This window comes from Equus quagga, chromosome 7 (assembly GCF_021613505.1).
Source record: "Equus quagga isolate Etosha38 chromosome 7, UCLA_HA_Equagga_1.0, whole genome shotgun sequence".
Classification (NCBI taxonomy): domain Eukaryota; kingdom Metazoa; phylum Chordata; class Mammalia; order Perissodactyla; family Equidae; genus Equus; species Equus quagga.
The window spans coordinates 8,786,219-8,811,741 of NC_060273.1; the positions used below are offsets into that span (position 1 = coordinate 8,786,219).

Below are 25,523 nucleotides of genomic sequence, written 5' to 3' on the forward strand. Positions count from 1 at the left end.
GGAGGGGAAACTGACCAGACAGAATAATGATAATGTATTGTAAAACATAGAAGACAAAAAACCACGAGTCCATAGTGATCCTCAAAAAAGAGGGGGAACCTCTTATTTACAGAGTAATGCCAGTTAATAAACAGACATTGGATAATGATGGAGTTTGGGAAAAAGGCACAATTTTGAAAACATCAATACAATTGATTCAGGCAAGAATGATGCTAAAACCACGGTGTGAAGGGCTGATGAACAGGATATTCACATGATCTCAACGAATCACCCCAGTCTTTACGAATTACAAATGGAAAAGCGTTCCATCCACTGCAGAAGGAGGGCAGACACCATCTTTTCCAAGCAATCCAGTTTCACATGACCAACAACGGGGACCACGGGCATCATGCGCCTCCCGCGGTGATACAAGAGCACATTACTCAAGTGTGTTCTCCCAAAAACTTTTAACCTGAATCTAACCATGGGGGCAGGGGTGGGGGGAGAATCGGACAAATCAAAATTATGGGATATTCTATAAGACAACTGGCCCGGGCTACGCAAATTTATCAGTGTTATGAACGACAGAAAAGGGCGCGGGCTGTTCTGGATTAAGAGCCTAAAGAGATGGAACAAGAGGTAAGATGCGACTCTCGATTGGATTCAGGATGGGGGTGTGGGAGAGTCTTACTTGGGACAATTGAGTAAATTTGAATATAATGTGTATATTAGCTAATAATTTTACATCACTGTTAACCTTCTTGGGTATGAAAGTGGTATTGAGATCATGTAAGATAAGCCTTTATTCCTAGGAGACACGTGCCCAACTACTTATGATAGATGCTTGCAGTTCAGCTTAAAAGTGAACAGAAATAAACCACCACCTCCAAGCTCCCAACACAAGGTTTGCGCGTGCGCACAGCCCTCTCTCTCCGAGACCTACTTCGCGCGGCTGGAGAGTCAGATTGTGCACCACGAGGCGGAAATACGCAACGGCAGCTTCCGGTGACCACGTACGGGTCCAGGGCGGCAGAATGGAGGAGGTGCCTCACGGTGAGCGCACGGAGGGGGCGTGGGTGGCGGGGCGGAAGGGACAGGAGCTACTCTAACTGTGATCTTGTCTCCGCGCAGACTGTCCTGGGGCCGGCAGCGCCCAGGCGGGCCGAGGGACCTCATGCCAAGGGTGCCCCAACCAGCGACTGTGCGCGTCCGGAGCCGGCGCCGCGCCTGACCCGGGTGAGGAAGGGGCAAGGCTTGGACGGGAAGTGGAAGGCGCGGGCCCGGAAGAGGCGGGACGACGGGGGAAAGTGGGCGGTGAACCTGAAGGATGAGTGACAGGGGCGGTGCCAGGAGGCCTATTAGGAGGACGGGCCCAGAAGAGGCGGGCGGAGGGGCGGGGCTTGAGGGATGAGTGACGGGTGGGGCACAGACGGGCAGGGCCTTTAAAAGGAGAGGAGCGGAGGAAGGGGGCGGGATGCGGACGGAGCCTGAAGCATCAGTGACCGGTGTGAGGTCAAAAGGAGTTCTAAGAGAGCCGGGCCTGGGAGTAAGTCGGCCAGGGTGAGGGGTGGGGCCGGAGGCTTGAGTGACAGTAATGACAGGGATGGGAGGGCGCCCTCAGCAGAGGGCAGAGGGTGGAGTGAGGGAGCTCAGGCTTAGATCCTGCCTCCGCCAGTTACTTTCTTAGGACAGAATTTTCTTCCTTTGGAGGAACGATTGTCCCATTCATCCAACAGAAATATATATTAATCACCTCCTAGGCATAGTGTCTGTCCTGGGGGTACAGCTTGAATGCGACAGACAGGTCCCTGCTCTAGTGGATGTTAGGTTAATAAGGGGGACTCCCAATAAACCAGTAAGCAAGCAAATAAGTCGTCACTGCAATAAGTACCATGAGGACAAACTGGAGGGTGGCGAGGACTCTGGGGGCCTCCTGAAAGGATCTTAAAAAGAAGGAGGCTGGGAGGAGAATTTTGAAAAAGTTCAAAGAGAGACTTGGGTTTGATTCATGGGTCCCACAAGCACTGTGACCTTGAGCAAGAGTCTTAACCTCTCTGAGCCTCCGTTTGCTCATCAGAAGTGGGGAGCAAAATGGTGACCTCCCCGTGTTGTTTTCAGGCTTTCAAATCTGGTGAAATATTGAATGCAAAATAAATACAAGTATGATAAGTGATAGTTGTCAGTACAGGTACTTCTTAAGCGCCTGCTGTTTGTAAGGTTTCTCAGCCTCCGCCCTCCTGACATCGGGAGCTGGGTCGTTCTTTGTCGTGGGGCTGTCCTGAGCTTTGTTGGATGTTTGGCAGAATCCCTGGCCTGTACCCTCTGCATGCCAGTAGCGCTCCTTCCTTGTGACAACCGGGAATGCCCCAGACATGGCCGAATGTCCCCTGGCGGGTTTTGCCCCCAGCTCGGGGACCATTACTATATGTGAAGCTCTGTTCTGGAGCTGGGGATACAGCGCTGAACACTTCAGTCTCCTCTCTCATGAGACAAACAAGTAAACTAATAAATAAAGAAATGTCAGATATGACAATGGCTGTATTTTCTTTGTAGCGCTTGGTACAGTGCTACCATTGACTAGCTGGTACTTCACACATGGTCCCTTGAATCAGCCCCGAGGACTTGGCTCCTTCTAGGCCGTTGGAAGAGTGACATTCGAGATTTAATCAGGGACTTCGTCACCTGAATTGCTTTCTTTGCAGCCATAGAGGAAATCAAAGAGAAAATGAAGACGGTGAAACACAAGATCTTGGTGTTGTCTGGGAAAGGCGGCGTTGGGAAAAGCACGTTCAGCGCTCACCTCGCCCACGGCCTGGCGGAGGATGAAAACACGCAGGTGGGACTTGGGGAGAACTGGGAGGGTGAACTGAGGGCCCACGATGGCTTGTGGGGAACTGATTCCCTGGACCAGGTAGAACTGGCCCCTTTGGAATCCAGACCTCTGCAGAGGGAGCGAGGAGATGCGTACCAGGCAGGCAGTGAAATGAGCATTTCGTTGATTCTCCTGCCGCGAACGTGGAGAGTGGGCGTCTATCTCTCCTGCGTGCTGATTATTTCCTGCGTGAATTCAGACTTCTTTCTCTTTGTTCATCCCTTTCTGCCTCTGTCTAGGCCGGGGTCTGCAGACCATAGCCCGTGGCCAGATCCAGCCCAACTGTCTTTTTATGGCCTGTAAGCTAAGAACGATGCTTACTTTTATAAATGGTTGCTTTAAAATTGTTGCACAGGTCCCTACAGAGCGCCCTAGATTTTGCCCACAAAGCCTAAAACATTTAGCATTTAGCTCTTGAAGGAAATGTTTGCCTCCTCCTGCCCTAGGCCGTTCCCTTCTGCGCAGGGACCCAGAGGAGCATAAGAACTCGGATCACCCAGCGCTGCTCTCTGGATCGCAGCTCCAATAGGAGGTACAGGGTGAGGAAGAAAAAGGCACTTTTTACCAAAAAGGTCAGATGGAAATTTGCAGTACCCGTGATTTTAAAAATACGTTGGGGCTCATGGTAATTTTGCTTTAACCGTAGAAAATGATCCCAATATTCACTGCGATTACCCTTTATACCTAATAAAACCATGAATATTACAGTTTTCAATGTTTGTTTTAACACAGAACACATTCGATCTTTTTATTTTTTACAAAATGAAATTTTGCTCAAAATTCCAATAAAAAAATACACACGCCTCAGAACTGCTAGAGCCGCATCGGTGCCTCTTAAGACCCCACTGCCCAAGACGTTGACCCCTGAAACGAGAGACCTCACCGAGGACTTGTGCGGCGGCGCTGTGTGTGCACACGTGGTGAGGGAGCCTGCTGTTCACTCTATTTGAATTGCCAGCTAAAGGCTCTTTTCCATCAGAGCACTGTTGGGGGCCTGCCGAGGAGTTCTGTGCAATGTAGAATCAATTTCATTTTATTTTGTTCATGTGAAAAGCCATTCCTTACCACTCCAGTTCTTTCCATGGTCTCTGTGTGTGCCTTCTTTCGTACACTGATTTATTTCTGAAAATTAGTTTTCTCTTTGTGCATTTGGAATATTGAAAGTTATTTTTATATATAAGGACTGACTTTCAGTTCAAGTTTCTTTCTACTCTCTGACAAATGGCCCTTCAGTTTGGTTTGACTTTTTTTAAAGAGATAGTGCTAGAATGGACTAAGCTACGTTTAATTTAATACTGAAATTTCAAAACTGCCACATATTGCCTGTTATATTTTCAAACTCTAAATCTGGATAAATTTCAGTACCTTCTACTTATATGAGATAAACCATCCATTTCAGTGTGAAATAGCACCCTAAGATCTTAATAGAATAAAGACTGTTTGCTCCATAAAAAAACCGGCTACAGTGGGCAGAGGGATCCAGCCCACCATGCTGACATGCCCTCGATACACACTCATGCACACACACACACACCACTGAGACACCTCACTAGTATCCAAGGACTCCAGGAATATATTGTTTAAATCATTGGATTAAGAAATTAGAGTTTGCTTCTGGGGTTGGCAAACGTTTTATGTAAAGAGCCAGATGGGAAATATTTTAGGCTTTGCAGGCCATACAATTTCTGTAGCAACTATTCAGTTCCGCCCTGAAACATGAAAGCAGCCATTTGTTTACAGTCTGTAAACCAATGAGCATGGCCGTGTTCTAATAAAACTTTATTGTCACTGAAATTTGAATTTCATATAATTGCCACATCATGCAACACAGGTATTCTTTTGACTTTGTTTCCGCCCCCAGCCCTGTGAAAATGTAATAACCGTTCTTAGCTTGTGGGCTGTACAAAAACAGGTGGTGGGCTGGCTAACCCCTGGGTTGTGGTTTGCTGGCCCCTGGTTTGGTCTGTGGCCCAAGAAGCGCTGGTGCTGGCTGGGAAACAGCATCTCTGGAGGAGGGTGGAAACCTTGGGCAAGCCACAGCCTTCAGGACAGGGAAGGAGCTGGGCGAGGTGATCTGTGAAGCCTGGTGTTTCTCCCACTCACTAGAACTCACTCTGAATTCTGCCCTGTCCCTCATTTCTCTTCTGATCATTTGTAACGCCTGGAGCTGCTCTCGCTGCCTGTGGGTGGCTGAGCTGGGCTTCTCTAGACTCTGGTACCCACCATCCATGGTCGCGGGGGATTGGGGAGAAGGGAGAGATGACTGGGGAGACCCCTGGGCTGGGAGAAGGCGGCCCCTGGACTGTGGTGGGACTGATGGAATGTGGGAGTGGGGGGAGAGTGGAGGCAGAGGCACAGAGGTGGGACGGCCTGGGCAGACTTGGAGGGCAGGCAGGCTGGTGGCACTGCTGCCACGCAGGCAGCCGAGGCTGAGGCTGAGCCGGCCATGGGGGCGTTGAATGCCCCGGTGAGATGTTTGGACAGGAGAGAGGCAGGATGTGAGTGTTGCTTTAGGAGCGTTGCTGTGACAGCCAGCCCGGTGCGTGATTGAGTATCCGCAGAGGGTGATGGAGCCAGCCAGGAGCTGCTGCTTGTGTCTCCGTGAGAAGCCACAAGGGTCTGGACTAGAGCTGTGGGTGGAACAAATGAAGGCAAAGTCGGGGAGCTAGAAGAGGCCAGGCCACATGACTCACGGAGAAGACAGAGGAGCCAGGGGTCTCAGTGAGCACTGGGGCAGGATGGCAGGTGCAGTCCAGCATGGTGGCCCAGGACACGGGCTTGGGGTCGGACTGCCCAGTTCACATCCCAGCTCCACCCACCACTGCTGGCGCCCTGGGCAGGCTGGCAGCTCTCTCTGCCTCGCTTTCCTCAACTGCGAAACGAGAGTCGGGACTGAGTAAATGCAAGTGCTCAGCACGGGGCCTGACTGTCGTAAGTACTCAGTCAGTGTCCACATAGCAATCGTTCCTATTACTTTATTCCACTCTCGGGGATGTGGAGGGCCGAGGAGGATTTCTCCTTCAGTGGTAATGAGTGTGTAGCCCACACAGAGGATAGTGCTGAGTGGGTTCACAATGTACCTGTCCGTTCATTCCTCCATCAGTCAACAGTCTCCTGGCATTCGAGGGTCGAACTTGTATTGGCCAGTTGCCTGGCCAAGAAGTCTGTTTTCTCAGATTATCTGTAATACCCAGAATAATCTTTGCTTTTAGAAGCTGCCAGGCGTATTCTTAAACAGCTCCCTGGAGATGGGCTTTAACCAGGCCAGTTGCAAGTAACCACTTGTGCATAGACAGCTGTTTACATGTAATTCACTTCCATATAATTACATGTGGAAGTCCCGGCTGCACACACGTCTAGTCTTTGCAGAATACCGTCCACACCATCCAGTGGGGAACTATGGTGCGATAAGATGGATTTCTTTGTGCGATGGTGGGTTAGCCCTCAGGAAAGTATATTTCTCCCACAGACCGACTCGTGACTGAAACCATCACTGTCACCAAAGGGTGCACCGTGTTAGCATGTCGTCAAGTCTGAGTATGTCTCACTGGGTCTAGTCAAGTAGCACACATCCCGCCCAGCCCTGAATTCAGCAGGACGGTGGGAAACGCCCTCCGCCTCTTGCGCCTGCCTAGTGGAGGAAGCACAGTACAAACAGCAAGACTGTTCCACCTGAGCGCCCGAGCCAGGCGGGTGCCTGACAGCTCGTTTGCAAAGGGCCTTGAACTGGAGGGAGCGGATTGGGAAACGCCCGCGACTAATTGCAGGCAGGCTGGGGAGCGTGTGAGTTGTGAAGGGAGGAGGGGAGCCGTTACAGGACAAGCCTGAGCTGAGACAGCAAGGAAGCACAGGTGGGGCTGGCCCCGGGGCCGCATGGTTAAGTTCACACGCTCCGCCTCGGTGGGCCAGGGTTTCGCTGGTTTGGATCCTGGGCGCAGACATGGCACTGCTCATCAGGCCGTGCTGAGGTGGCGTCCCACATACCACAACTAGAAGGACCCACAACTAAAAATATACAACTATGTACTGGAGGGCTTTGGGGAGAAGAAGAAAAACAAAGAAGAAGATTGGCAACAGATGTTAGCTCAGGTGCCAATCTTTAAAAAAAAAACCACATGCCATCTTTCCACTGCGAAAGTCGCCATCTCCCGTTAATTACCAGTTTATCATCTTGCCTTGTGATCTGCAAGGCGAACTGTTTCATTGGAAGGTCCGCGCTGGGCGCTGCAGTGTTCGAGGCCCGTTTCAGGGTTATGGACTCTAGAGCTGGAAGGGGCCTGACCGTCTCCCGGAACACTTGTTCCCCGGAGCAGAAGCTCAGACAGATGGGCCCAGGGAGGAGAAGCAACCTGTGCGAGGTGACACAGCCCCACAGTGCCAGGGCTTAGGACTGGAGCCCACTGCTCGTGACCTTTCTTAAGGGGAAGTTCGGGGTGCTGGGTGCGGGAGAGCTTTGGATCCCGACAGCCCTGCAGCACCCCTGCTCCACCACGTTCTGGCTGGGAGCAGTGCTGGCAAGGTCAGGCTTCTAGCACCTTCCACAGAGGCCTTGGTGAGGACTGACACAGGCACATTTCTCTCAGCTAGGGTTCTCTGGCTCAACTCGAGCCGAAAGGGAATTAATTGGCTGGTTATTGGGGTGGTGACGGCATCCACAGGAAGTCTGGAAGGGACAGGACAGAGGGCCGCTCCCGAGATCTGATGGCAGGAGCACGTCCCGGCCTTCTCAGGCGCCACCGCAGGAGTGAGTGCACGCGATCTCTTTCTTGCATCCTTGCATCACTTCACTCAAGATTCACCCCCTTTGTTGTGGGGAGTAAAATTCCTCAAAAGGAAACTGATTATTAAATTGTTCCCGAAAGAAAGGGCACGAGACTGAGTGGCTTAGAAAGCGAGTGCTGATGGAAGTCTCTCTTGGGGCTGGAGGGAGGGTATAATTTCCCGAGTTGTGGGGCTCTTTTGTAAAATGCCTGTGGATCGTCAACACACGGCAACCCCAAGATCGAGAAGGCGGGGTGGGTTGTCAGGCTGAGCTGCGCTCCTCGTGCGGTCCAGCAGAGGGCATGCAGCAGACGGCCAGCCTGGCGTCCGACTCACTTTCCTGACCACGGTGCGAGTCCTTGTGAGGAAGTAGGAGGCTGGGGTTTGTTGAGAGGGTAGAAGCAAGAAGCAAATCTGGGGCGTTAAAAAGTTGCCCAGAGGGGCTGCACCTCGGATCCGAGACATCAGAGCTTTCAAGACGAGTGCTGGCCCTGCTCTGCAGAGGGCTCCTGAAGGCACCTGGGCCCTTCTCATCTTCAGACGGGGAGAGCAGGCTGTTTGGGGTGGAAGGAGTTGTCCCAGGCTGCACTTGGCACTGGCAAAGAGCTTGTCTAGATTTCCTTCTCATTTTCAGTTTCTGTTTTAGAAGTTGAGCCCTTTAAGCCGTCCTTAAGCTTCAGGATCACAGGAGAACGGGGTTCAGTCAGAGCTCAGCTAGAAGGTCCTCTCTGGCCCTCCTCGCCAGGCCCCGTGAGAGAGTGGCAAGAGCTCTGGCATTGGAGTCGGGAGACTTCAGTTTATGCCCCAGCTCTGTGCCTTGCTCTCTGAACGAGTCACTGGGCCTCTCTGAACCTCAGTTTCATCTTCCTTAAAGCAGAGATAACAATACCCACCCCCCAGGCACATGGTAGGGCCAAGTAAACAGTGTCTGGACTTGAATCTCCCAGGGACCTGACACCCAGGTCTGTAAGACCACCCTGGAGCTGGGCCAGACTTGGGGCGGGGGGCACTGTCGGCGCTGATGACTTTACCAAATTCTCTTTAGGAGTCTCAGACTGGGTCTTTGTGGCCTGGAGCATAAACATTGTAACTCTGCCCTATGAGACTCCACTGGGCCACATTTGACCCAGTTTCCGTCTTTGCCCCTCGCTGCTTTTCCCCAGACCCGCCCCCTCCCCGCTGTCCACATGCGCGTCCATCACTGCTCTGCTCTCTCCTCGTTCCCCAGGTTGCTCTTCTAGACATCGATATATGCGGGCCGTCGATTCCCAAGATCATGGGATTGGAAGGAGAGCAGGTAATGGCTGCCTGACGGAGCGCAGGGGACCCTCACGGTTTTACGTGACACGATGAGGTCCGGTAGATGGCCACTCGTCTGTCCGTCTGTCTGCTTTCACAACGGCTGTGAATTTTGGGGGGCAGGCTTATATCTAAAGTTCATCCAGAGCCTTTGAGAAGCATTAGTTTCGATGCCTTCTCAGAGGGGAAGGGAAACAGCAAGTGAAATGCAGAAGTGAGACGTGGAAACGTAGCTCTGGCTGGGAAAGCTAGGCCAGAGTTTGCTGGGGTCTGTACGCTGGAAGCCAGGGAACGTTGCTGCCCTCGTGGCCACCCCTGGGGAAGTGAGATTGCAGGCCGGCCAGCAAGGCAGGGCGGGGCAGGGCGCCGCAGCTGCCAGGTGCTGGTCTCTCCTCCAGGGGGACCCGAGCAGTCGGAGAAGGGGTCCCCAGGACGGAGCATTGGAGCTGGGCTGGAGGGGCGGGTGGTTCCAGCGGGGTCCAATCTGGTTCTCCCTTTACTGAAGGGCCGGCGCTCATCCTGGTGCTGGGGTGCCGTGTGGACAAGGCGAATAAAGACCCCGGCCCTCGGGGGAGGGAGCAGATGGTAGATAATAGAAAACTGAAGCAGGGTAAGGGGACAGGGACAGACAGGCCGGTGGGCAGGGGAGCTGCTCTTTGCGAGGGGGCGGTCAGGGTCACCCCACTGCGGAGAGCTGGGGAAGAGCCTTCGACGCTGGGGGAACAAGTGCAGGAGTGTCCTCATGTCCTCAGCAGAGTGGCCACGGGGCTGGGGCAGAGTGACAAGGGGAGGGTGGCTGGAGGGTCGCCAGAGGCTGCACACGGCTTGGGGTTTGCTCTGAGGGAGCTGGGAAGGGGCGTGAGGCCCTCGGGGGCTGAGGCGGAGCAGCGGATCCCACGTCTGCCATCACACACCCACGGGCAACAGGCTTTGAGCTCTCGCCCGAGTGTGGGGGACATTGTTTACTCATATGTCAGTGCAGAAGTCAAGATCGAAATTGTTAAATGGAGAGAGGAAACAGAAGTTCCACCGTTTTCTTCTCCTGTAGTCTTGGGTCATCAAGGTTACCCCTTTCAAGACCGCTGACTTAGAGAACGAGTGTAAATAGGAATGAATGGGTTTTGTTAAAAAGTGAGACCTCAAAGCCAGTCACCAAAGACCACATATGATGTGACTGCATTTCTATGAAATGTCCAGGACAGGCACCCCTCTAGAGACAGAAATAGATCGTGGTCCCCTAGGCCTGGGGGGAAGTGTAGGGAGTGGGGGTGACAATTGAGGGTGCAGGGTGTCTCCCTGGAGTAATGGAAACAGTCTCAAGTCAGTTGTGGTGAGGGATGTCCAACCTTAGGGATAGCCTGAAAGGCACCAAATCCTATACTTTAAAGGAGTGAATTGTGCGGTATGTAAATTATATCAGAACAGAGCTGTTTAAAAAAGTGAGACTTCATCAGAAGAGACTTTCTGATTTGGCTCCCACGTTGCTCTAAAGCCCCATTTCTCACATTGATGTGTAATGTGTGAAGTTGCGTAAGTTCTAGTTTCCTAAGAAAGAGGTGGTGCAGAGTTGAACCCTGGCTGTGGGTGAACACCCCAGTGGGCTTCCCACGGACACCCCGACCCCCAGCCCTTGCCCCCACGGGGGCAGCAGGTCAGAGGTGAAGCTCAGGCCACTGCTGGGCAGGCTCTCTGTCACTAAAGGTACCTCCCTCACTCCTGGACTTTCACGGGGGCAACCTGGGTGCTCCGCAGTTACCTGCATTTTTCTCAGCGAGCCCCACTGAGTTCTGGCCCACTGTGAAGGTCCCTCAGACCCGAAAGTATATTTGCACTCCGGTAACTTCAGTCCCTTGACTAGGCGTCCAAGCAGAGTTTCAAAACAACCCAACCTGGGAGGGCAAGGTATTGAATGATACCGTCCGTTCCTCGCCACCAGCTCTTCCCTCCCTCTTAGGAATTCAGTGGTAGCACATAAGAGGATGAATGGCAATTTATAAAACTATATTCTTAGTGTGTAAAATTTGCCTGTGCGTGAAGTGTGAGTAACTTACAAATGAACATCCACGCTCGTGTTCACGCAGGTTCACCAGAGCGGCTCAGGCTGGTCTCCTGTGGTGAGTTTTCACCTCTTTGCCTTATTTTCAAGGTCGTTTGTGGGTCACACGCACCTAATGGATGTGTGGTGGGTTGGCAACATTTTTCTCAGTCCGCCTGTTTATCAGTCAACAAACATTTATTGAGGCACTTTTCTCGGCCCAGGGAATACAGTGAATACCAGGGACTGGCTGACTTTTTCCATAAAGGGTCATCAGTAAATAGTTTTAGTTCGTGGGCTGCAGTCTCCGTGGGTGTAGCTCACAGTGGTACTGGGTAAATAAACGACCGTGGCTGCGTCCCAGGACAATGTTAAGTACACAGACAGAAGGTGGCCAGATTTGGCCATCCCCGCTTGAGACAGCTAAGGAGATGACACTCATTTCTTGCAGCCGAGTTTAGTGTCTTGGCAGCATAGGGCCATCAGTGCATCTTTCAAACCCCCCAGTGTGCTAACCTCTTTTTTTCTTTTTCAAAAACGATTTGAGGATTCCAAGAGTGAATATATTCATAGATCCTATGGTAATTTTGTCCTGAAAATGTTTTTTCAGCCAGAGTTCAGATAGAAGACAAAGGGAAGTGCCTTGCGCTGTGGTTTTAAGTAAAAATGTTTCTTGCTTTATCCTCTCCAGTTCCTGGAAGACAATCTGGGGGTGATGTCGGTGGGTTTCTTGCTCAGCAGTCCCGACGACGCTGTTATCTGGAGGGGACCAAAGAAAAACGGTTTGCCGCCCTGCCTTTATCGCATTCTCCCGAGGGCACAGTTGCTCTGGGTTCTGTGCATGCTGTCCTGTCAGGATGGCAACAGCTGCCTGCTGGGCTTGTGGCCTGTTAATTTTAAGCATCCACTTGCCTCTATCTTCACTGGCTGAAGAGAGCTAATAGAAATATCAGTTTTTATTTTGTCATTTTTAATATCTAGTATGGGTTTCTCTCTCCTTAAAACCTATGTGACCCTGAAATTACTCTTATTGTGGTTTGGGAGTGGCATCTTTGTGTCAGGGAGAGAAGTGTGTGAGGCAGATGGACACCAGGTTGACTGGACACTGAGGCTCAAGGTAACAATGCGAGCGTCAGCCTTGGTGCTTGTGACATTTGGGGCCAGATGAGTCTTCGTTAGGGGACGGTGGACTGTGCTCTGCATCGCAGGGCGTTAGCAGCAGCCCGGCCTCAAGGCACTAAATGCCGTCAGGTCCCCTACCCTAGTTGTGACAACTGAAATGTCTTGAGGCATTGCCGAATACCATGGATTTAGAGCACAGACCCAGTGCACAGAGAGACCACCAACTGTGTTTCTGTAAAGAGTTGCCAGGACAGAACAGGGACGAGAGAAGGGGCATCCCTGAGGATTTCTCTTCCAGGCATGATCAAGCAGTTCCTTCGCGACGTGGACTGGGGAGAGGTCGACTACCTCGTCGTGGACACGCCGCCCGGGACGTCGGACGAACACCTGTCGATTGTCCAGTACCTGGCCGCCACACGCATCGACGGGGCAGTGATAATCACCACGCCTCAGGTGAGCGATGCCCGGTGGGGCTGGGCCCAGAATGTGCCACGACCGCAGGGTTCTTGCTCCTACGGCCCCGAGATCCTGGTCTCGAAGCGGCTCCTTAGAACGCGTGCTCCGCAGCAGAAACCTTTATTTATCGTTGGTCCAGGCATTTGCAGTTGGCACATAAGCATCCCACCTTTTTGGTTTTTAGTCCACCGATTAAACAATAGTGGTTCAAAACTGCTGTTTAAATTTCCCTTCCCGAAGCCAGTGAGCCTACTGGTGCTGTAACAATTCAGATCGTCCCTCATGGCCACATCTCCCTTCTGTGTCATACATCAAGCCCCCACAGTCTGTGGGGCCTCTTCCATTCACACTTCAGAACCCTTAGGAAATCACCCTAGTTTTCCACAGAACAGGGCTGGGGCATGGACAGGGACTTCTGGATAAGCGGCTGTGGTCCTTGTCCCTTCCTCGGCAATGCCCAGCTCCTTCTCCAGCAGTCCCACGGAGGCCATGTGGAACCCAGAATGGGGAGGGAGCAGTGGGCAGTCCCGTCTTGAGGAGATCCAGCAGGCAGCTCTCTGCTGCGCTTCAGTGTTATCGCCGTCGATCCTAAGGGATCCCAAGAAACCCACAGACTCTTCCTTCAGTTGAACTGCTCCTTGTGGTATTCGTCTCCACTCCTAAGGAAGCACAACAGAGGGGGTGTGTTGGTCTGTCTGATTCAGCCAGGACCACCCTTCACTGAGCACCTGCTAAGGGCAGGCCCTGGCCAGGCCCCAGGGCAATACAACAGCCCAGGCCGCCCTCACGGTGACACGTGGGCACACACGTGATGCTGTGTCGACGGCGTGACAGGTGCAGCGTGTGAGGGTGCCTGGGGCAGGGAGCGGTGTGACAGGTTCAGAGCACTCTGGGGCCCTGTGGAGGGGGATCTTGGCGTGTGGCGAGCAGGACACTGCTCGGGTGGCTGGAGGGTGGAGGGACCTGGCCCGGGGATGGTGGTGGAAAGCAGATGGGTGCGTCCTTAGGAATGGTTTCTGTCGAATTTTTAAAAAGCGGTTGGGGTCCACCCTGGACCAGCAGTACTGTCGAGAGTAGGTCCCAGAGAAGTTACCTAAAAAGAAAACAGCCTCGTCAGAATGTACCACCCTGATGCGGGATGTTGATAGTGGGGAAGGTTTTTTGTGTGGGGACAAGGGACATATGGGAACTCTTTGTACTTTCTGCTCAGTTTTACCGTGAACCTAAAACTGCTCTAAAAATAACGTCTATTAAGAAACCAAGGGGCTGGCCCCGTGGCCGAGTGGTTAAGTTCGTGCGCTCCGCTGCAGGCGGCCCAGTGTTTCGTTGGTTTGAATCATGGGCGCAGACATGGCACTGCTCATCAAACCATGCTGAGGCAGCGTCCCACATGCCACAACTAGAAGGACCCACAACGAAGAATGTACAACTATGTACCGAGGGGCTTGGGGAGGAAAAGGAAAAAATAAAATCTTAAAAAAAAAAAGAAACCAAAACAACAACAAAATGTCGCTGACACAAAGATAGCTTCTCCAATACCACATTTATTGTGAGAGAAAACATGAGGTCCCCCTGGGCTTCAAGAAGAAGGGACAGACAGAGCAGATGCTGGCCCTTCTCCAGGAAGCCCCGGGACAGTGCTCCTTTGTGTGTAACTTCTCTGGAAAGTGTGACTTCACACGAGGACACCCACTGTCTCACAGCCCTTCACAGCCAGCACCAGCACAGGCAAGTGGCTTTCTTTCGGGGTCATTTTTGACAAAGCTGCAGGGCTTTTATTTACAGGACACCAAGGAGAGAACCTCAGAGGTGCAGAGACTAGTTAAGACCCGGGTGCCTTTCTAGCCTCCTTGTCTGTACCAGCCTCAAAGAGGCAGGAGCCAGATGTGTGCGTCAGGGGAGGCAGAGATGACTCGGAGCCGTGAGCCCTGGGAGCCCCTGACGGTTTAAGCCACAGCAGCCAAGGAGTAGCCACACTAGACAACAGCGGGCTAGACCGGTCCTTGGGCACGCGTGTCTGCCATGACATTACACGGGGGAGCCGGGAGGGTGCGAAGCGACGATCATCCACAGGACGCACGCTGTAGAAAGCAGAGCTCAGAAGTGAATTAGAATTTGAATTTGTGCATGAAGTTGTTTGTGTTCATAATCATCGAGATCAGAAGTCAGCAAACTTTAATGGGCCAGAGAGTAAATATTCTGGGCTTCGCGGTCATACGGTCCCTTTCACAACCACTCAGCTGTACCACTGTAGGACCAAGCCGGAGACACTGTGTAAAGGGCCAGAGGGTTGTGCTCCAGAAGAACTTTATTCACAAAACAGGCAGCCAGCCAGAAGGAGGCTGCAGGCCGGCGTTCACCACCCCCAACCTAGGAAGCAGTGCACCCTGGCGCAGCTGACGAGAAAGTAGAACACGGAGAGATGTTGAAAAGTCACTTTTTGGAGCTGGCCCAGTGGTTAAATTCACGTGCTCCGCTTTGGCGGCCCGGGGTTCATCAGTTCAGACCCTGGGCGCAGACCTGCACACTGCTCATCAGGCCATGCTGTGGCGGCGTCCCACACCGAAGAACTAGAAGGACTCACAACTAGAATATGCAACTATGCACTGGGGCTTTGGGGAGGCAAATAAAAAAGAGGAAGATTGACAGCAGATGTTAGCTCAGGGCCAATCTTCCTCACCAAAAAGCATCCCTTTAAAAAAAAAGGTCACTTTTCTGTAGATTCATTGGGCGTGTGCTATCTGGCTGTTCAGGTTTATCCTTTCCGGGTTTTGTGGGAAATCAATAGCACCTAGAACAGGGCTTGGCACATGGTTGCACTAAATAAATCCTTACTGAATCAATGGCACAAATCTCTAAGGCCTTATAACAGGAAGCCTGCTGCGCTGCAGCCGGCCCCTCGACTGCACACACCTTCTCTTTCTGACACTTTGACTTTGAAATAACCAGTCTTTTGACCCTTGGTAGGAGGTGTCGCTGCAGGATGTCCGGAAGGAAATCAGCTTCTGCCGCAAGGTGAAGCTGCCCATCATCGGGGTGGTGGAGAACATGAGCAGCTTCGTCTGCCCCAACTGTAAGGTGAGGGCCGCCAGCTCGCCCCGCCCGTCCCTCGTCCGCGTTGAGGGCGTAACAGGGATGGTTCCCCGTGAAACCGTTTCCGCTTTCCGCGCCATTTGCAGAAGGGAACTCACACTTAAAATCTTCCGTTGCTGGTGTTAAGGAAAATCCTTTTGGTAGTGCTTCACAATCAAAATAGCCATTTTTTTAAAGTTTTTAAAAACGTGGTCCATTCTTATGATTCTGAAATAAAATCATGGTTCCTCCCCGCTTTGATTCACCTCACAGAAAGAGTCTCAGATATTCCCGCCAACGACCGGGGGTGCCGAGGTCATGTGCCAGGACCTGAAGACCCCGCTTCTCGGCAGAGTGCCTCTGGACCCACACATAGGTGGGTGAGTTCAGCGCCCTGATGCGCCGCTCCATTGCTGAGTGGGGCCTCACACCCCGCTCAGTGTCCGGGCACAAATCAGGGCGGTGGGCCCTCGGACCCAGAGCCCACCCTCCAGCTGAGTGAAGCTGTGAGGCACACAGTCATGTGGCCAAGGGGGCCGGCAGAGCCCAGAGGAGGGCGTGCTTGGGCTGGAACTGGAAGAGCGGAGCAGAGATGGGTCAGGGAGATGCTGGGGGGACGGGGGGTACTAGGAAAGGAATGTGCCAAGGAGAGGCGACAGAAGGGGAGTGACCGGGGGAGGCTGCCAGGGGTGTGCAGTGGAGCTCCGTCTCTCACACGAGTCAGGTCCTGAGGGGAAGGTGTGAACAGAACTAGCCTTGAAAACCCCTTAGGAGACACCCCCCACATCCTGCCTCCTTCTGTGGGCAGCCCAGCACGGCCCCCTCTGTGTCCAGTGCTGATGGCCCTGTTTTTTCTCAGTGAGCTGTAGATGAAGTCAGGGCCATGTGGCAGGAAGAACGCTCCTCTTTAAGTCCCAGAGTCCCCAGGGCCCTTGAGACACTAGCTCTGTGGGCAGCACCGGGCCTGAGGGTGGCTGACCCTGTCGCCATCCCATCCACACTCCTTAAATTCCAGCCCACCTCCAAAGTTTTGTTTTCCTGAGGTAACAGAGTTGACCTTGCCCAAGGTAGAGGGGCCTGCGCCATGACCTCGACCATGAGGAGGTGGGCAGTTACATTTGGCAGAGGTGCCTGGGCCCGAAGGGAGTCGAGAGCGAGAAGCCTGACAGGGAGTACGGAGCCCAGCTGTGGACGGCTTTGCAGCCAGGCCTCGGAGCCTGGACCGCATTCGTTAGGAATCAGGAGACTTTGAGACTTCTGCGCGTGGGCGCAGGTGTGTGCTTAGAGAAGGAGCCTGTGGGCCGAGCAGTGGGTGGAGGGAGGTGAGGACTTGCCCAGGGCACAGGCGCTGGCACGGAGAGGAAGGGACATACACAGAAGGAACGTGACAGGACTGGACAGTTGGGGAGGAAGAGGTGTCCCAGATGTCCTGCTGTCCAGCCTGAGCCATCTGGAAGACGGGGATGTCACTCAGAAACCATGAGTGCGGGAGGCGTGTTGAGGGAAGAGCCGAGTTTGCCCTTGGCGCTGGGTGTAGAGGTGGGAGGCCTCCCGTCTGTCAGCAGCTCGGGAGAGCCGTCAGGAGTGGACGAGCCCGTCCAGGCGAGCTGGCGGGGGGCAGGGGGCCGAGAGCGCAGCCTGGGGGAGGCCTGCCTGGAGGAAGTGGGGAAGGGGTCGAGAGGGCACCACGCCAACGTGGGATGACCTTCTAGATGAGATTACACATGGAAAAAGCAATGGGCAGAATGGGTACCGTGTGCTCCCATTCATTCTTGTGTGTTGTGTGTGAGTGTGTCTGTGCCACATTTATATGCAGATATTTCTAGAAAGACATCTGAACACTGGTAGCCTCTTTTGGACTCACTTTTCACGGTATAACCTTTTGTATTCCATATTCCTGTGTGTGTGTGCTCATGTGCATGGGTGCTGGGAAAGATTCTCCCTGAGCCAACATCTGGTGCCAATCTTCCTCTTTTTTTTTTCCCTCCCCAAAGCCCCAGTGCATAGTTGTATATCCTGCTTGTAAGTCCTTCTAGTTCTTCTGTGTGAGCCACCGCCACAGCATGGCTACTGACAGACGGGTGGTGTGGGTCTGTGCCCAGGAGCCAAACCTGGGCTGCTGAAGCAGAGCATGCAGACTTTAACACTAGGCCATCAGGGGTTGGCTCCCGTACTTTAATTATTTTTATTTTATTTTATTTATTTTGGTGAGGAACATTAGCCTGAGCTCCCATCTGTTGCCAATCTTCCTCTTTTTTTTTTTGCTTGAGGAAGATTAGCGTGAGCTAACATCTGTGCCAGTCCTCCTCTATTTTGTGTGTGGGACACCACCACAGCCTGGCTGGTGAGTGGAGTAGGTCTGCACCCAGGATCTGAACCCATGATCCCAGGCCACCGAAGCGGAGTGCATGAAACTTTAACCACTCGCCCACAGGGCTGGCCCCCTCCCATACTTTTTTTTACCGTGTGCATTCATTATTTTTTTACTCAAAGGACTAAGTAATTTAAAGTACGGCTTTCTAGGCCCGCTCAGGAGCTGCTGAATCGTTCTTTTGGGGGCCCTGGAACCTGCACTTGCCACCCACCTGCCAGGTGATTTGCAGGCACACACACTAAAGACCGTCAGCCAGGCGTGGGTCAGAGCTGCGCTGAGGTGCTAGCCAGGGTCCCTGCTGGATGGAGGGGGCAGGTGCGATCTGAGAGACCCCTGAGTTCTTTCTCAGCTTTGTTGTTCATTGCGAGTGACGTAACCACCAGCCAGATCTTCATAATGTCATGGGCACAGAAGGAGCTCCAAGTTCACGTTGCCACTGTGTTTTCCTCATGGATTTGATTTTCTGTCATTTGTTTCTTTAAGGTAAGAGTTGCGACAGAGGACAGTCTTTTATGATCGACGCGCCGGATTCACCAGCCACTTTAGCCTACAGAAGTATAATTCAAAGTAAGTGTTTCTGTGAGTCTTGTGAATTCAGATGGCGACGGGGCCAGAAAGTGACCTAAATGAGTGAAGTGGGCTGGGTGTAAGAAGATCCCATTTAGGATCATAAGTGGTCACTGCCACACAGCCTCAGGTGGGGACAGAAGGGGTAGTGGGGTCTGGGATGACCCCTTTAGCCCAGGAAGCCAGGAGTCTGAGAAATCTTCCCGCACATCAATGTTGTGAACCGAGTCGTCATTTAAAAAGCCCAGTGAGAGTGAATTTTACGGTACAGGAAATACATCTCAGGAAAGCCGTAAAAGGAAATTGTTAATTAAAAACAACAACAACAAAGCAGAGTGAGCCAAACCAAACCCGTGTGCAGGCCCGATTCAGCCAGTGGGCAGCCATCGGGGCCTCGAACGTGAGGCAGAGGCGGCGGTAGTTAATGCTTGGTTTGTGGCTGAGTTCTTTTTACCTAGTAAAATGGTGCCGAAGTAACAAAGGTAAGTAACGTCGTTCCCAGGATTCTCGATCTGTCGAATGGGCCGATGTAAGGCCTCCAGTCTGTGCTCAGAACCACAGATGGGCAGCGGGCAGTATTCAGGTCACTTTCGAAGCTTCGGGTCATGGGCAGAAACGGGGCTTTTGGGGAATGAAGCCGTCTGGGGACTCTGCCCCGTCTAGACTCGGCCTCCCCAGCACAGGGCAGGGCTGCCTGGGGGGCTGACGCGACGTCAGGGCTCCTGAGCACACCACTTGTTTTCCAGGAATCCGAGAGTTCTGTCGTCTCCATCAGCCCAAAGAAGAGCAGCTCGTTGGCTCCTGAGACCCCAGAGGACAGCGAGGAGGCACAGCACGCGGTCCAGCCTGACCCGCTGGGCGACAGAGTGGGAGCCCCGGGCGGAGAGGGAGCAGACTCGGGCGTGGGGTGAAGTCACAGTTCCAGAGACACTTGAGTCATCTAAGATTTGTACACTTCTCTCTAGAACATACGTAAAGGGCGTTCCTTACACACGTGCCGTTTCACAAATAAAAACGTCTCGGCCTCGCCCACGAGGCCCGCTTCACGTGAAAAACCAGGTGCTGTGGGTGCGGCGTTCTCCTCTGGGGAAGCTTGTAAGGTGCCAGCAGCTGCCCCTGACGCCACTGCTGCCGCCAAGACGAGCCTAAAAAGACCCAAAGGGAGGGCCGTGCGGCTCCACCGCACACAGTCCTGGATTCAGTTACCCTCCAGAGCGAGGAACAGTTAACACCAGCAGGCCCTCGCACCAGGGCGTGCTCTGAGGGCAAGCATCCGATGCAGCTGGGTGTGGCCAAACAGCCTCGAAAAGCCCTTAAATCACCCACGTAAACAGAATTGGGGTCTGTACCCTGCACGGTAGTCTGTGTACCCTATATCCAGTAATTTTAGCTTCACACCAGATAGCTCACAGTGTGATTTTAATTACATAAAAAGGAGAGAGATGTAAACTCTAGAATTATCCATAGTGCCGTGAGATGCTTGCTGTGTGTGAGAGATGCACAGGAACCGAGACCAGCGGGGGGAAGAGCAAATTCCTGTTTTCCATCCTCCGGGCGTGTAAGTGGAAGGGTGGACCAGCCCCCGTGTTCTTTCCCTCCATCTCTCCTTTCCCTTCCACCTCTCCTTCATGCCTGCACATGGGCGAATTTGCACACGCTCAGGTGGGGAAGCTGGGACCCTTCTAAAGGGTGAGGAGGCTGCATAGCCCCCAGAAGGCTCAGAGCACAGGCTGGTCCCGCCAGCTACGCACCGGCTGCTCAGGGCAGTGGGGGACGCCTCTGGACCGCAGGCACAGCTGAGCCAGCCAGGGAGCTGCAGGTTCACAAGCCCCCAGCCCCAGCCGCCCAGATGCCGCCTCCATCCCACCTCTTACCTAATGCTGGTGGATCTCCAGCCCCTCGAGGTCAGGCTTCTGGAAGTCGCTGCAGGCCTGCAAGGGGAAGAGTTGACATGGCTTTCTGTCCTCACACGTGAGTGGCCTGATTCTGCTGACTCAAGGCCAGAGCCAACCCACAATGTGCCGACCACACAGAGCTGTTGCCCAATATCCCGCCAAAGCAGCACGGTTCAGATTTAAGATGGCACAGACCACTTCAGCATGAGCGCGGTCAAATCTAAAAGACTATTTCTCACTTCTGGAAATATGTGCTAGGTTAAAAGAAAAAATTTTTGTGGTTCTTAATAGTATAGTTTTAAAAAATCACCTAAAACTAACAGTGGCAGTCCCAAAAGGACAAATAGTATGATTCCACTTATGCAAGGTCCCTGGAGTAGTCACATTCACAGGGACAGGAAGGAGATGCTGGCTACCCGGAGCTGGGAGGAGGGCACGAGCTTCAGTTTGGGAAGATGGAAGTGTCCTGGAGAGGGATGGTGGTGACGGTTGCATGACAGTGTGAATGTCCTTCATGCGCTGAACTGTTCACTTAAAAATGGTTAAAATGGTAAATTTATGTTATGTATATTTTACCACGATAGAGAAAAACCAAACAGTGGCAGGCTGGCTGCTACTGGGAAACATTAAAAGCAGCAGTTGCCAACAGCCTGCCTAACTTTGAGCGTCTGGAGAGCAGAGGTCCAGGAGTCAGACTTCAGTAACTCACCGTCTGGAACACCGTCTGGGACAGGAAACTGGCCGTCACTTTGCTGATGTCACTCTCGCCGCCCATCTTACAAAGGATGTAGCCATACAGGTTAGCGGCTTGGAGAGAAATCCCAGCTATCACGAGGGCCTGCACTCAGAGCAAAGGGGGTCTTCTCAGGGCACGTGTGGAAACGCTCCTCCCACACCAAGTCAAAGGGGCTCTGGCCTACACCGAGTAGTAACAGCCGACCTTTATCGAGCACCTACAGTACTCGTGGACACTTCATAATTGTCAACAACCCGAGAGTCTGGTGCCATGACCGTCCCGTTCGACAGGGAGGAAACTGAAGCACAGAGAAACCAAAGTTGCCAGGTCACGGAGCTGATGCGTGGTCCAGCCAGAATCCAAACCGCAGAGCCCACACTTTTAATGATGCTGTTGTTTCTATACTGTCTGTGGATATTTTGTTTTCTCGTTGAATGAACCAGATCATGGCAATGAAGTATGATGATTCTGAGATAAAACTTCAGAACTCCAAAGCTAGGGTTCCCTGGGAGGGGCTCCCTGTCCAAGGTAGGATGCCATACGCTTTTTCTAGAAACCCTCTCGTAGCAGCATGAGTCAGACGAGCCAAAAGGTGGAAACAGCCCAAATGTCCATTAGCAGATGAGTGGCTAAACTCAATGTGGCATATCCATCCAATGGAATAGTATTCAGCCATAAAAAAGAATTATGATACCTGCTACAACACAGATGAACCTCGAAAACATTATGTTAAGGGAAAGAAGGCAGCTACAAAAGACCATATGTTGTATGATTCCATATATAGGAAATGCCCAGAATAGGCAAATCTATAGAAACAGAAAGATTAGTGGGAACAAGGGGAACAGAGGCATGGCGGGGGGAATGGGTGATGGCTCAAGGGTACAGGGTTTCTTTTTGCAGTGATGAAAATATCCTAAAATTGATTGTGGTGATAGTTGTACAACTCTGAATATTCTAGAAGCCATTGAATTGTACACACTAGATGGGTGAACTGCCTACTATGTGAATTATATCTCAATAAAGCTGTTTCCATCATCAATTAATCGATCAATAAAAACCCACTCCTGCCACCAGTGGTTCTGTGCAGATGTCACAGCAACGTCAAAGTCAAGGTGTTGCCTTACCAGCCACTTTAGCTTCAAGGAAAATAAGGTGCTAAAAAAGAACACGATCCAAATCATCGGGCAGATAACGAGGCCAAGCCAGAAGATTCGCGCCTCAGCTTCCGTGGCAGCCATGTTATTTGGAGTGACCTGTGGCAGGAAAGAGATTCCGTTTTCAAAACCGTGAAAATGGTCGCAAAGGAGCATGCTGCCACTTTCGTGTATTTCACATGGGCTTCTGCTCCCACACGACTCTGAACGGAGCGCCAGCAGCGATGGGCGTCGCGTAGGGCGGGAATCAGATCGGCACGAAGCCCAAGAGGAACCCACGGCAACTTCCCACAGCCGTGTTCCGGTTCTAGTTCGATGACTCGTAACGGACAATACCTTTCTGGCTTCAAAAATCCAGTGGCTTTTCCCGTCTTCATCTATCTGGTTCCACCAGCGAAGGCCGACCATGAGTCTTCCGGTTACATTCTGAGGAAGGTGGACAAAATGACTGTAAGCGTGCCACAGGCAAGGAGAGCGTCGTCATCTTTTCATCGAGGAATAAGATGAAGTCACCGATTCACGTTGAACTTGGACTGGGAGCAGGAGGAGGGCGGGACTGACCTGTGTGGTTCCCCAAAATCAGTTTCAAGGCTTCTAATTTTTAACTAAGCTTACCTTGAAAAGTGACAGGATCCCCCCTACCACCAAATATATGTTTTAAATATATTATATGTAAACTTTACCAAAAAATCCAAAGCCCTATGGAATTCTCACCCTCATCTCGTACACATTTGCAACCATGACAATTCATACTCAGAAGCCATTTTTTCAACACTAAATAATGTGTTTTTTCTCTAATTTAAAGTGATGCTGGCTCAGTATTCTTAAGTGTGTGTCAGCAATTTAAACCAAAGTACCTCTTGGCCCAAATCAGCCGCATGCATCAGCAGTGTCACCACCCGGAAACGCAGCCCACGTGTTTGGGGAGCAACGGTGTCACAGGCAAGGGGGCCTTACCTTCACAGACCAGAAGTCGAAGGACAGAAGGAGAAGCACAGTGACAAAACAGCCCACAAAGCTTCTGCTGAACCAGTCACAGCACACGTAGGTGACAGTGGCACTCACTCGGAAAAACAGGTGGAAAAAAGTGGCCAAGGGGTGCCTAGGAAAGAACCCAGACGCCCCCTCAGTCCAGGGCCAAAGGGCAGTCGCTGAAGTCATGCCACGGTTTCTGACTTTCCATGTTCCCCCCAGTGCACTTCAAGCCCAAACTCAGTCGGGCCGCAGCCCTGAGGCCACATCACTAAATAAGAAGGGCCACACCAGTCATCATTACACTAGCAGTTTCTTCTCTCCCTCTCAAAGAATCCAGTACTTTCCCCTGCCTCGATCCCAAATATCACTTGCCCTCTCCGAAACTCAGTCACCTTTGAAATGAAACGTGACCAGGGTCACACCTTCCTGCCTTGCAGCGAGAATGACCAGTTCCCTAAAGGTTAAGGTCGGGTTATTCCGCCAGTAACTGGGCGCCGAATCCACGTGCACCCACGGGTGCAGAGTCTCATGTCATCGGGGAATGCGTGTTCCTGGACAGAGGGAAGTGATCATGACGTGAAGGCGGCGGGTCTAACTCATAGCTGCTCATAGTGAGTGGCACCTGAATGATGAAATTTACCCTAGAGGAAGATGGTTCTTATTCACTCTGCCTGTAGACACGGAAGAAGAGAGAACCAAGGGGAATACACTCATCCTACATCAATTGCTTTTTTTAAGGAAAAAAAAAGTCTGAAAGACAGGAGCCCAAGGGAAGGTCATTAACAAGGGTCATGCATGTTTCTAGAATAGATAGCGAATACCTACAGGGGTCACGGAGGTGACGGTGGTGGGTGACACGGGCCAGGCAGAAGACACTCATAGCTTTCTATTTCTTTCTTTGGAATCCACCTCGGGAGAGTACAGGTATCCAAAAACACTTAACTGCAAGAAAGCAACAGAGCAAGCCCGAGGATAGATGGCCATCGAAGTGCCACCCAGTGTAGGGAGGAAGGGGAGGCGACGCTACTCAGCATACCTCACCCTGTAATGCCGACCTGATATTTGCACAAGAAGCCAGAAATCCAGACTTGGGATGGGAAATCAGATTTTTAAATAATGGTGACTAATTATGTTAATAAAATATTGCAGGCTGTTTTATGCTGGTCCTCGAGCCGCCAGCTTGCAAACTCTGGGATGATCAGAGGGAACCCGCAGGCCTGCAGCGGGGAGGAGCTGCTCGTGAGGTCATAGTACGCAGCGTCAGCTCCTAGAGAACCGTGCGTTTCTGACTCCCGAGGGATTGTGAACGAAGGCTCAGAAACACAATTTATAGTGACGTCTGCATCTTCCAAAGGCAGAGAGCCCCAAACACTGGCCATTCACCAGAACGTTTCTCATCCGTGCTTTTCGGAGGCTGAGCTCTCCTGGCAGCCTGGAGGAAGAGCCAGCCTGGGAGGTGTAGCCGGCACTTAAGAATTAGACGTGATCACGTAGAACTTCCAAATCTGGAATGTTCCAGAAGATAAGACTCTTGGGAGTCTCTTATACCCTTTTTGCCTTAAATCTTATTGAGGCTCTTTCAACTAACTGACTCAATACAATTTGGCCCCTTCACCCTGAAGATGAGTCCTCTTGCGATGACTGAAAATTGTTCGAGGGCAGAAACCACATTTTAGATAATTTTATATCCCCAATAGCGCCGGGCATTTAAGATTCTTGGCAAATGTCTGTCATGTCAAACCCTGTAATCAGTCCGTTAAGGATCACGGGGAACATCTGTTGTCTTTGTAGAACAAGACAGACTTAAAAGATGTCCGAGAGACCCGACTGCACTGATCCAGGGTCAAACCTGGAAGTTAATGCATTCGAATAAATCCCCTGCCCGCCCGCTTTTTCTTTTTTTGGCTGTGGTTTCCTGAAATAAAATGCAGAAAAAATTCCAGTTGCTGGAAGGTTCTGCTTAATTGGGTCCTGGAAACTGACTGTTCCCTTAACTTGTAATGGAAAGCATTATTATTATTATTATTTGATTCAAACAAAGCCCAAAGCAAGTAGAGAAGGATGCCAATTGCGCTTTCAAATACAGCTCTAATCCTGTTTTATGCAGGGTGCTCCCCAGGCAGCCGTGCGAGGCCTCCCTCGGCCCCCCGCAGCTCGCACCCCCTGTGTCCCCAACTACACTAATGCGGTCTTGCGTCAGTTTTCCAGTCTCAAGAGTTGTGAAGG

The 25,523-nt window shown here is 51.9% G+C and overlaps 2 protein-coding genes across 7 annotated transcripts in view; one reads left to right on the forward strand and one right to left on the reverse strand.

Moving 5' to 3' along the window:
• The first annotated feature begins 984 nt into the window (after positions 1-984).
• NUBP1 (NUBP iron-sulfur cluster assembly factor 1, cytosolic) lies at positions 985-19,583 on the forward strand. The gene is made up of 11 exons (XM_046667633.1): positions 985-1,032; positions 1,111-1,215; positions 2,682-2,815; positions 8,841-8,909; positions 10,993-11,025; positions 11,638-11,728; positions 12,367-12,521; positions 15,492-15,602; positions 15,870-15,972; positions 18,454-18,537; positions 19,284-19,583. The coding sequence occupies exons 1-11, from the start codon at positions 1,014-1,016 to the stop codon at positions 19,340-19,342; spliced, it is 963 nt and encodes a 320-aa protein (XP_046523589.1). The 5' UTR covers positions 985-1,013; the 3' UTR covers positions 19,343-19,583.
• Positions 12,529-25,523, reverse strand: part of TVP23A (trans-golgi network vesicle protein 23 homolog A) — a 41,147-nt gene continuing 28,152 nt past the window's right edge. For 3 of the 6 annotated variants that reach the window (XM_046667634.1, XM_046667638.1, XM_046667640.1), the window contains 6 exons: positions 23,280-23,424; positions 22,659-22,748; positions 22,293-22,421; positions 21,142-21,270; positions 20,412-20,468; positions 12,529-13,617 (listed from right to left, as the gene is read on the reverse strand). In XM_046667634.1, coding sequence (XP_046523590.1) covers positions 20,412-20,468; positions 21,142-21,270; positions 22,293-22,421; positions 22,659-22,748; positions 23,280-23,424 — 550 coding nt within the window. In that variant the 3' untranslated portion in view covers positions 12,529-13,617. Of the gene's footprint in view, positions 13,618-19,582; positions 19,683-19,720; positions 20,170-20,411; positions 20,469-21,141; positions 21,271-22,292; positions 22,422-22,658; positions 22,749-23,279; positions 23,425-25,523 lie in introns of those variants that run through there. The other 3 variants (XM_046667636.1, XM_046667637.1, XM_046667635.1) reach the window with 3 other exon arrangements.